Below are 12,979 nucleotides of genomic sequence, written 5' to 3'. Positions count from 1 at the left end.
ATCTTCATCATGGGGGTTTCTGACTGTGTGTGTGTGTGTGTGTGTGTGTGTGTGTGTGTGTGTGTGTGTAGATTTTTGAGGAAAACCAGCCGTACATCAGAGCAGACGGAGCAAGACGAAGCGCCAAATGGAAACCAGCTCAGCAGCTTCCGGTGTCGTCCGACATCTCTCTGTGAAGCACACACAGCTCAAAGCATCCTGAGATGAACTCACATTACACATGAAGCCAAAACAGTTTACAAGAAATATTTAAACAGCGACATTAAGCTATTTGTATCTAAATTATAAAAGCTCAACTATTTATGTACAATTTAACTAACAACTTTTTGGTCAATCTCAAGAAACCTTTCAGAAATGTGTGCTTGTATATTTCATATCTCACCCCAAAATGTAAGAAATGTGAAGAATTTGAACATGCTTGTATATTTAATACTCTGCATCAAAATTAAAGAGAAAAATAGAAATAAATTTTTTTAACATGCTTGTATATTTCATATTTCAGCCCAAAATTTAAAAAAGAAATTAAAAAGTTTGAATATACTTACGTATTTGATACTTTGCACCAAAATTTAAAGGAAAAAAAGAAATTTGAAAAATCCGAACATGTGCTTGCATATTTATAATTTTGCCCCAAAATTAATAGAAAAAAAGAAAGAAATTTAAAGAATTTGTACATGTGGTTGTATATTTCTTATTTCACCCCAAAATTTAAAAAGAAATTTGAAGAATTTGAATGTGCTTGCATATTTCATACTTTGCGCCAAAATTAAAAGCAAAAATAACTTTAAAAAATGTGAACATGCATATTTTATATTTTGCCCCCAAATTAAAAAAAAAAAAAATATTTAAGAAATTTGAAGATTTCGAATGTGTTTGCATATTTCATACTTCGCCCAAAAATGTAAAAAAATAATAAAATTGAACGTTCTTTTATAGTTCATAATTTGCTCCAAAATTAATGAAAAAAATTAAGACATTTATAGAATCTGAACATGTGTTAAATTAATTAAAGAAATTTGAAGAATTTGAACGTTCTTGCATATTTCATATTTCGCACCAAAATTAAAAGGAAGAAAAAACTTTAAAAAATGTGAACATGCAAATTTGATATTTTTCCTCCAAATTTAAAAAAATATTTAAGAAATTAGATTTCAAACATGTAAAAAAAAAAAAAAAGTAAAAAAAAAAAATTTTTTTGAATGTTCTTTTATATTTCATATTTTGCTCCAAAGTTAATGAAAAAAGGAGAAATTTTAAGAATTTGACTTATCAAAAATAATAAAAAAATGAACAGTAATTCCTTATAATTTTCTTTTAATGTTTAGGTGAAATATGACATGTTCCTGACAGGTTTCATAAGATTAACTCTAATTCGATCTTCAGCTTCATTTTGACACTGTACTGATCTTAACATGTATTCTTGAAATGCTTACTATACACCAACTACTGAAAACTAGCTTTGTCAAGTATGTGTATATATTTTTTTTTCATATGAATTCGTTTTATTTCTTTCTGCATATGACATAATAAAGATTTTATACTGGATAAAAAATGGCATTTACAATTACAAAAAAGTACATCATTTCTGTATTTACAATTAGCGCACAAGACAAGCTGTAGTAGAAGATATTCACTTTAATAGTCACAAAAACAGCACAAGAACATTCAAAACCAACAGTCTCTTGTACATACACAACCAGAAGAGGGTTTTTTCAACATTAAAACAACTTTTTCATTATAACATTTCCATATAGATATATTTTTATTGGTCAACATTGCATTCACACTGTTATTGTTTTATCACAAGAAGTCATTGATAGATTTATATACATTCTATATGTTGCATTAATGAAAAATGTTTTTCTTTTTTGGACGTTAAATTCGGAATGCCTGTGTGGAGATAGATGGTTTATTACAGATCAGACAACAGTGAATAGGATCCGATTGACCCGTCTACTCACATACAACTATATTTATTTAAAAAAAATCTCTTTATTAATACAGAAATCCATCTATCTTACACTTGTAAACAGAACTTACAGAGAGAGGATTCTGCATGCAGACTTTGAGAGGATATCTACATGCAGTTCAGATCTCTCAAACGCTTTTGGTAGAAAAAAAAGCTTACAAAAAATACCCTAAATGAACATATCCATGATCATACAGTTTATATACAGTTCCACAGTTTCTCTGTACATGTATTTTGGACGTTTCTCAGTGTTTTAACACAGCATATGGTGCTCGGATGTGTGTCGCATCAGAGTTTGGGTCTATTCTACTTCAATGAAGTCCTTTTAAGACACGAAAAAGAAAGTTATGAGGTATGTATCAGGCATCTGATGGACACGACCACCAAACCAAACTATAGCATCTTATACATTTACTGTAGCTATATATGTTTCAGCAGAAAATGGGGAAACAATGGCAGTGGGGCAGTTGTTTGCAAACACTTGGGGATCCATTAAATATGAATGAGAATATTGATCTAAACAGTCAATAGCAATTTATTATTCACTGGCAACTGGTTATTTATCATAAGTTGCTAATACATCCCAGTGACACAAAGTGCTTCACACGTACAGTGTAATGTGCTGTCAAATGTTACGTAACAAAATATATGCTTTGAAATGAAAGCTGCTCTCACACTTCAGATCCACTGGGGGAAACACATAGAAAACTGATTCGTTTCACATAATAGATCCCAGGCTTCATTCTTCAGTTCAACAAGTCATACAGTATGAATTTGGATAAGGCATGTACCTCATGCTATCTAATGTTAACACATTCTCCCTTTTTTAGTATAAAAATACAAAAGCTAATCTTATATAAAACATCTAGCTTATACTTGATAAATATTTACCGATTATCTGTCAGTTGCTTTTACTATTTAACTCTGAAAGTAATTATTTAGTTGTGCTGAAGATATATATGGGTTGAATTTTCTTTACAGAACGTCAAGTCTGCTAAGATTATTTCTAATTTTCTATTTTTCTATTTAAACCTGACCCAAACTACATATTAGCTAAAGGGCGAATCTCATAAAACCTGTCGAAAACATGTCATATGTCACCTCAGAATAAATAAAAACAAAGAAATAATAAATTATGTGTCACAGAATGTAGTTTTAAGAGTTTTTTTGGGGCTAGAATCTACTTGTTTAGACTTCAAATATATATTAATCATATATACAGTACAGGTCAAAAGTTTGGAAACATTACTATTTTTAATGTTTTTGAAAGAAGTCTCTTCTGCTCATCAAGCCTGCATTTATTTGATCAAAAATACAGAAAAAACAGTAATATTGTGAAATATTATTACAACTTAAAATAATAGTTTATATAATTTGATAATTATATACTTTTGAATATACTTTAAAAAAAAAATTATTCCTGTGATGCAAAGCTGAATTTTCAGCATCATTACTCCAGCCTTCAGTGTCACATGTAACATTTATTATTAAATTTTGCAATGATATGTGATCTGTGCATGTTTTAATGAGATTCACCCTAAAATATTTTCAAATATATTGCCATAGGTTTGTTTACATAGGAGATTGTAACCGCTTTATATATATATATATATTTATTTATTTATTTTAACTTTAACCATATATAATCTAAATTGTTTATTCAATGTACATATACTGGCTGCTATTTGCATCCATTGGCAGTTTTACTATGAAATTACAATTAGACTCGTACCTTCATCAGAGCTCTTCAGTACTGAAGCGTTGTGCTTTAGCTGGGAGATGATTTAGACTCAGAGGTCACCTGTGCTTCCTCTGGTTTCTAGGGTCACCGCTGCCATGGAAGCGTTCACCTTAGACAGGATCAGATCTCAGGGTAAAGAGGGGGGCATGTAGGACCACTCAGGGCAGTACTTGGAGGCTGATAGTCAACATTGCCGGTACAAAAAATGATTGGCAATGCTAAGAAAATCTGAGGCCGTGAGGCAGAAAAGGAAATCGGAGTAAAAATATCTTTCCTTCCTTTATGAAATTAGTGCAGGACTGCAGGGATAGATAGGGCTAGTCTTAACAATATATATGTCAAAAATACAGGCGCTGGGCTATTATAACCTCAGCATAATAAGAAGAGGTCAGGAAAGGATGGACTTGGGATAAATTACAAGCAAGTTAGGACAGGTGAGTGGATAAGAGAAGAGAAAAGAAAGAATAATCAGTGCATTGTCATTTCTAATGTGCCCACTAAACATTTATGAGAGAGACTAGTGCCTTTGCCATCCTCCTTTTGTTATACATATAATGTCCACCAGGAGACAGTCTTTCCTCAGAGTTACACTGATAGTCAACATTAAAACAGGCATGGTTTTGAGATGATCAATTCAAAGTAGCTAAATAGTATGAACATATTGGACTTTAAACTAAAAAAAATACACTATTAAAAATGTGTCATTGAAATAAAACTGAAATCAAATAAAATATAAATATTACAAGAAAATTTTGATTGAAAAGTAACAAAAATCAGCTGAAGCTTGTCATAAAAAATAACTAAAACTAACATGAAACATAAAATATAAAAAAAGAAGCTAAAACTAAATATTCATAATTACTATAATATATAAATAATACTAAAATAACTGCTTGATATGAAGTATGAGATATATCAGTGTGCTCGGGTACAGGGTGATAAAGAGGCAGATACACCATCTGTGATCACGTTAATATTCGGATTTTGATTTAAATTATTGTCTGGTGAAGGGCAGAGAGATATTAACTATGCCACCAGCAGAGGAGCAACTATATTCACAATATGTGAAAATGCACCAAAATTTACCCACCTACTGAGGCTGATGATAGAAAATGAAATCATTCTAATTTAAGTTCTTAAACTAGCTGCAACCGCAAAAGCAAGCAAGCTATTTCTGTAGAACTGTGCTGGAAAGCCTTGTATTTTACTCTGATAAAATAATTATTTGCCATAAAAGTTTGGAATAAAGGTTGCAAGTTTTTGAAAGTCTCTTTCTGTCTGCTCACCAAGGTTGGATTTATTTGAGAAAAAAAAAAAAGAGTAAAATTCTGAAATATTATAATAATTTAAAATAACTGTATTCTATTTGAATATATTTGAAAATTTAATTTATTTCTGTGAAGCAAAGCTGAATTTTCAGCATCCTTACTCCAGTCTTCAGTGTCATGTGATTCTTCAGAAATCATTCTAATATGCTGATTTGCTGCTCATGAAACATTTATCATCAGTAATGAAAAACTGTTGGGATAAATTAATCATTAAAATCATCAAAATTAGTAGCCATTTATAATGTTACAAAAAAAAATCAATTTCAAATAAATGCTGTTCTTTTGAACTTTCCATTCAAGGAAAAATGTATCACTATATATATATATATAATATAGATATATATATATATATATATCTATATATATATATATATATATATATATATCTATGTATGTGTGTATGTATGTATAAAGCAGCAAAAACATTGATTTTTCAACACTGATAATAACTAGTAATAGAATAGAACTAGTAATAACTGGTAATAACTTAGCAGCAAATCTGCATATTAAAATGATTTCTGGAGGATCATGTGACACTGATGCTGAAAATTCATCTTCAATTACAGGAATAAATTTGCTATTGGAAATAGTTTTTAATGGTGATAATATTTCACAATATCACTGTTTTTACAGTATTTTTATCAAAGAAATGCAGCTTCAGTGAGCATAGGCTTCTTTCAAAAACACTTTTGAGTATGTAAATAAAGTATTCACTAACAAATGAGCAAACTAAGCTCAAAAGTGCACAACAGCAGTGCCGACTCCACTCAGAAAATCAGGCTGAATCATTTTTCCACCTCACTGCTTCCCACCGCGCTCAGTTTGTTTGAGGACACTCAGAGAACGCAGCGCTGAGAGCGTCTCAGCAAGCACGATTTCATTCACCTTATTAAACATCTACAGCAAAGTCCTTCAACACCCCTGGGACGCAAACAAACCGCTGAAAGATGCCCAGAAAATGACACACAAACACTCCCATCTCTCACTCAGGGCCAGCAAACAATTTGACCTTTCAAGAATAAACAATCCCTTCAAACACTGCATCTTCACAGCCTTCTGTGTTTGCCCTCGCCGAGCCAAAATGGTCAGCAGAGCGAGCAGCCATACAGTCTGTTGTCCGATTCATGGCACAGACCTCCCATTAAGCCCAAGCGATGACTCTCTTTCCGGGAGATGACGGCCTGCCGCATTCTGTGCTGTGCCAAATTAGCCAGATCTTTGCCTGGGAACAAAGCCGGAGTTCTTGGGCATTGACTGATGACTGGGAACTGTGTCCTGTTGTTGCTGAGACCGCAGTGAAGCATACAGACCAGAGTGATCTGCTGTTGGCGCTAATCAAGGCAGCTGCCTGAGTGCGCACACAGTCGAGGGAAGATTAGAGGCCCTTCCAGAAGGGTATTAGAAGAAAACTAATGTGTACGTGCCTTTAGAGAACAGACTCTGGCTTGTACAGTACTGCTGTCTTTAGCTGCGTCTTTAATCACTCACTAGCTACGACAAAACTAATTTAGTTAGTATATCTGGTTTAAAGCAAATAGACAGAGTACTATTAAGTGCACACTTCCAGCTCACTTACAGACATGCTGTTCATCACAAACACTGGTTGAACACTGTGTAAAGTGCTTGAACTGAATTCACAAGGTTTCTGTAGAGAGATGTTTCTGTAGCATACAGTGGGGTACGTCTGCAAATGGCAGTAGTGTCCTATAACTAACACTATTAAAAATCTTTCTGTCTGAAAATAAAAATAATAAATTAAATACAAAATTAAATAATAAATTGAAGTACTAAAATGCTTAAATAGACTAAAATAGGGCCATTACAGGGTGATATATATATATATATATATATATATATATATATATATATATATATATATATATATATATATATATATAGAAGCTGAATAATAAATTGAAGTACTAAAGCGACAAAAACTAAATATAAAAAAAATTAATTAGACCCATTAAAGGCTGAAATAAAATTGTAAAAAGTTTAATAATAAATTGAAGTACTAAAATGACTAAAACTAAACTAAAATGAAAATACAGTCAAAGAGAAATATATATAAAAAAAGTTTCTTTGTTTTTTGGTTTAAGAGATATTGCATTACATTATAACTGAAATAAAAAAGTTTGAAAATATTGAAGTACCAAAATAAAAAATTAAATAAAAAATTTAAGCTGAATAAAAAAAAAGCTGAAAAAAAACCACAATAAAATTACTAAAACTTAAAATAAATTTAAAATGAAAACTGAATATAAAATAGTAAAAGCTCATTCAAAATATTATTAAATACTATATTCATATAAACAATACTAAATAACAATTGCTACCGTATGACACAATTTTTGCTGCATAAAATTCTATGTGCTTTTATGTTATGCGCTCATCTTGACTAATAAACAAGTGTTATCAGCTGTGACTTTTTAGAATAATATTTTGGTTTTCTTGACAGATTTGAATTCAGTCAGCATACAGTATACCACTACATTTATGCTTTATCCAAATAATTCTACACTTTCTTATAATTTCCTGCATTCCCTGGGAATCAAACCCACCTGGTGTTTGTAATGCTGTGCTGTTTGAGCTACAGGAATGCATGCTAGTAACCACAAACAGTTATTTAGCTGAATTAAATCTGATCAAGTGAGCAGCAGCAGTTTCTAAATGTGTGGGAATGCAGGTATCACCGTCTCCAATGGTTGCTATAGAGGGGTTGCTTGCCTCATTCCACGGTTGCCACGGTGATTGTCTGTTTAATCCTCTGAGTCTGTGCCTTAGAAACACTCGGTGACAGACAGGAATCCCTAACAACAACACAATGAAACCAAACCACAAAACCACATACAAAAACCCACATACAAACCCTCATCCAAACACTCGTTACTACATTCAAAGTGTATATTTACACCACATATTTCCTCCACAAGGTTATTTGCGATATTTCATAATTCAGACTTTTTTTCCTAAACTTTTTTCTCTGAATTCTGAGTTTAAATCTTGCATTAAAAAAAAAAATTCTCTAAATTATGAGTTTACATCTCCCAATTCTGATGTTTTTCTCTGAATTTTCTCTGAAATTTTAATTTTGCAGTTTGGAATGTTTTTCTCTGAGTTCTGAGTTCACGTCACAATTTTGACTTTTTTCTCTAAATTCTTGCAATTCTAATGTTTTTCTCTAAATTATGTTTAAATTCCTTAGTTCTTGAAATTCTGATTTTTTTCTTTTTTTTTTTTTGTCACTGAATTCTGAGTCTACGTCTCCCAAAAGTTTTTTTTTTTGCTTTGTTTTCACCACCCAATTAAAAATAAAAATCTCACAACTCTCTACTTTTTTTTCTTGCAAATGTGTATCTCACAATTTTTACTTTTTTTATCAGAATTGCGAGCAAAAAGTCAGAATGGTGAGATATAAAGTTGCAATTACCTTTTAAATTTTTTTTTTTTTTTCATAGGCTTCCATAGTTTGGTCCTTTTTGAAGCCTGTCAATAAAAATCCCCTTCAAAACAGTAGCTCGAACATTCTTACAAATATCTAATTTCTTCATCAACAAAAGAAAGAAAGTCATGCATGGCATGAGGGTGGGAAAATGACAGTTGTCCTTTTTAGGTAATCTTTTCCTTTAACTGGCTTGTCTGTAAAACATCTTATCTTGCAGTCATGTCACTGCCAATTAAAAGATTCACTATTTTCAATTTGGAGACATTAATTTGCCCCTGGAGTGCATCAGACAGTCTGCAGCGGGCCGGGCTAACTCTGAGCTTATGCTGAGCTAATAGTCTGTCGATTAACCCCGCAGGACTGAGAGAGAGAGAGACGGCAGAAACCAAACCTCACCGTCTCATCTCTTACTTTTCTCTGTCTTTCCACCCAGTTTTTCACTTCCCTCCCTCAGGGTTTGCACAAAATCTTGTTCTTTCGGGTTGGATTTTGGGGAGCGCTGACTTTGTGAATCGCCCTGATAGATAGAGACTGTGCAACACTACAGGAACACTGCAGGCTTACCTTTCCCCTTCACTCTTCTATACATTATTTGATCAAATTATCCTCTTACCGTTAAGTGATTTTAAATGAGAAGCTGTTTATAAGCGTGAAGTGAAATCAAAACTGATCTTATTTACTTTTTAAAAACACATTTTTAGTCATTTTATCTATTTTGATTCAGCTGTTTCTTCATAGTTTAGCTGTTTTGTGTGCATAAAGCGTAAGCATAAAGTAAAATCAAAATTCACCCTGTTTACTTTTCTAACACATCTTCCCTGTCTTTTTATCCATGATTTTGCTGCCTTGTGTCAAAATTGACCCTATTTAATTTCTCAGTATACATTCCTGGTCTTTTTGTCCACAGTGTAGCCGTTTTGTGTGAAATAAGCATAAATCAAAATCAAAATTGACCCTATTTACTCTCCTAATACACATTCCTGGTTCTTTTGTCCATGATTTAGTATGCATTATTCCAAAAAAAAAAAAAATCTCCTTATTCTGCTATAGATCACCCACTTTTTACAATCCAATCAATTCCTATGGACAGAATCTCAACCATTTCCCCCCATAAATATGTCAGATTAAGAAAGTAAAATGAAAAAAAAAAAAAAAAAGAGTCATTTCATGTTCACTTCAACACATATATGCCTTATATAAATGCCTTTTTTCCAGATTGGTAGCTAGCCAAACCTGACCATGATCAAAGCACACGTCTCATCTCCAATTTCTTCTCTTTTCCAACCGATCTTTCAAAAGCTTTGACACATTAAAGCATCACAGTGACAATGTCAGAAAGTATCTAGGTCACGCATGCCATCTCACCTTGACCTGTCCTGTCATAAGAACAGCACTAAAGCTTCTTTCGGCTGGGATCTGACAGCTTGAGTACTCATCAAAATGTAGTGCTTCAGACCAGTATAGTTCCTTAAAGATTATAGACAAAGAGTGAAAGAGACTTACAGGAAAACTCAAAAATGGCACAAGGACAGGGACATCAGTTTGCCGATTAGCTGGCATCATTAGCTGACATTAGTCTTAATTAGTCTCTGAAATATTTAAGGACATTAAGGCCTGAAAAATAATTTACGCAAGTACACTACAGTTTAAAAGTTTTGGGGTACCTTTTTCTGAAATAAATTAATACTTTTATTCATCAAGGATGCATTAAATTGAACAAAAGTGACTGTAAAGACACTTATTATTTCATAGTTCTAAGTCAAATAAATGCAGTTCTATTGAACTTTCTATTCATAAAAGAATCCTGAAAACAGAAGCATATTACAGTTTCCACAAAAATATGAAGCAGCACAATTGTTTTCAACATTGCTAATAATAAGAAATGCTTCTTGAGCAGCAAATCTGCATTTAAGAATGATTTCTGGAGGATCATGTGACACTGAAGACTGGAGTAATGATGCTGAAAATTCAGCTTTGCATCACAAGAATAAATTACATTTTAAAGCATATTTAAACAGAAAACAGCTTATTTAATTTGTAACAATATTTCACAATATTACAATAAAGATCAAAGAAATGCAGCCTTGGTGAGCCAAAGAGATTTTTTAAGCTAAGCAACCCCAAAACTTTGAATGATGTTAGCGTATGTGAACACTGCCTTCGCATCTGTGTACTTATGTAACATAAATTCCAGGCCTAAATGTCTACTTTTTCCTCCTAGAGTGGAAACAAGCTACAAATCGAGAGAGAAATTTGGTGTCTTTCCCTGGCATTGTGATACACTATACTGTTCCATTTTGTTGTTCTGGAAGAATAGTTCATGTGGCATGGAAGAGAAAAATACATAATCTGTGAGCATATGGGGAAATCAGAGGACTTGTGCATACTGAACCCCATCGCACAGTGGAAAACCATAACATCTGTGCAGCACTGGGAGACATAGCAGCTTACATGGAAGTGCGTGCTCGGCTGCAAGTGTTACAGTCATTGGAGTCGACGGATGAGTTTGCACTGAACGAGTGCCTTTTAGTGCAGAGCAGAGGTAAAGTCAGCGAGAGCGAGCGTAAGTCAGCCGATAGCAGGATGCAGCTATTGTTAGAAGTGGAATACCTGCTGCTGACCCTGCTGGAGCTTTGGGAATTCCTCCTGCTGTTTCCTGCTCCTGCGCTCCAGGCTGCTCTGCTGCAGGTGCCGCAGACGTGACGCCGCAGACGGCTGCACCAGTTTGGCGGAGCCCGGAGGAGTGCCTACAGGCTGAGAACCAGAGAGAACAAACATGAATAAACAACAGCAGGCTGGGCTGGGCTGGAAAATGACCATGTTTGTTTAAGTCATGGGACTGAGTTTGAATAATTCACGTTTGCTGGAAGAAGAGCGTCACGATGAAAGCTCTGCTCCAAAACCCAGTGAGCTGAATCCCGATGAAAATGAAGGCTGAAGAATATGTGAGAGTTGCATTATGTTTTTGATTGCTTTAAGGAAACATGTCACTTTTAAATATCATAAACCTCCAATGTCTTGTTCCAACTTGTAAGCTGATAGTGGAATGGAAGTCCATATAAATAATAATAATATAAGTACTAACAAGAATAATAATAATTATTATTATTATTAACAAATTATTATTATTATTAATATTGACTATTAATAAATGGTTGTTATTATTATATATAATTGTATTTTATTATTTACTTAATCGCCTTATTATATAATACTATATAATAATAAATATAAAAATATAAAGTTACAATGTGAGAAAAATAACAATAATGCAAATATTATTAACTGATAATAATAATTATCAATAATTCATTTATTATTATTAATACTGACTATTATAATTATAGTTCATTTTGTTACCATATGAGAAATAAGCATAATATTAACTAACAGTATTAATGTATTAATTTATTATTATTATTATTATTATTATTATTATTAAATTCTAATATTATAATAATAATAATTGACACTTAGTAATACTGCTTAATTGTTAGTTGCTTTATTATTATTATATAATATTATTTAATAAGAAACAAAAACTATTATTTACAATGTGAGACATAATAATATGTTACGTGTGCTATGTTATTTTAATTAATAATAATAATAGTGTAAATATTAATAACATTAGTAGTCATTTATTGATATTGTTTATTATTATTATTATTATTAAATAAATTATAATTATTATATAATCCTTAATAGATAAAAACTTAATTGATTTATTTAATATTATATAATACTACTAAATAAAGCAATTAAGAAAGCTTTAAAAACACATTAAAAATATGTGAGTGTGACACTGTTATTGTAAGCTTTTGGGATATTTTCCCCGATTTTAATGGCAGCTGGATTACAATATTACAAAATAAAATACAAATTTATTAAACCAAAAGACAATAAATATGTCTAATTGAAATGACACCATTTCATGTATATTTGTCTGTACTACACATTATGCCATTAGCTTAGCGTCCTAATCCATTACAGTCCGGTTCAGTTGCTGCATATGTAGACAGAGAAGCAGTTCGCTAGGTTTTGGATCAGAGCCAAGAAACAGAAATAGAAACACTAACTGAATGAAAGAAAGAGACAGAGGGAATCTCTACAGATCAGCATGCAGCAGTAGTGTTGACTGACACCCTGCATGTGTGTGAGAAAAGCTGATATTAGCACTCTTTCACACTTCTTTCATTGTGAGACATTAGTAGTACTCATCACAATACATCTCTGCAGGCTGACAAGATACACACACACACACACACATATACAGACACAGGCTGTCCAGATATCTCAGATGATAATGACCAGTTTTCTTCTTCAGACATCCTGAATTCACTGGTCAGTTACGCTATAGTTTCCTGTAACAAATGGCTTGTCGATACAGTAAACAGAACGAGTGAAAATGAGGCAAGGACATAGTTAAGAAACATATAGTGTATGGAAAAGCTGTCGAGACTGATGAGTGGGTAAAGTCAGCAGTTCATTTAGAC

The 12,979-nt window shown here is 32.5% G+C and overlaps 1 protein-coding gene across 12 annotated transcripts in view; it reads right to left on the bottom strand.

The window, feature by feature from the left end:
- Nucleotides 1–1,615: 1,615 nt before the first annotated feature.
- Nucleotides 1,616–12,979, bottom strand: part of LOC109108502 (SRC kinase signaling inhibitor 1-like) — a 56,667-nt gene continuing 45,303 nt past the window's right edge. For 9 of the 12 annotated variants that reach the window (XM_042751620.1, XM_042751625.1, XM_042751623.1 and 6 more), the window contains 2 exons: nt 11,094–11,237; nt 3,344–3,819 (listed from right to left, as the gene is read on the bottom strand). In XM_042751620.1, the coding sequence (XP_042607554.1) occupies nt 3,760–3,819; nt 11,094–11,237 (204 nt within the window). In that variant the 3' untranslated portion in view covers nt 3,344–3,759. Of the gene's footprint in view, nt 2,292–3,343; nt 3,820–10,549; nt 11,238–12,979 lie in introns of those variants that run through there. The other 3 variants (XM_042751624.1, XM_042751626.1, XR_006158394.1) reach the window with 2 other exon arrangements.

This window comes from Cyprinus carpio, chromosome B24 (assembly GCF_018340385.1).
Source record: "Cyprinus carpio isolate SPL01 chromosome B24, ASM1834038v1, whole genome shotgun sequence".
Lineage (NCBI taxonomy): Eukaryota > Metazoa > Chordata > Actinopteri > Cypriniformes > Cyprinidae > Cyprinus > Cyprinus carpio.
Note: the sequence above shows the minus strand (reverse complement) of the source record. Positions and strands in the feature narration are given on the sequence as shown.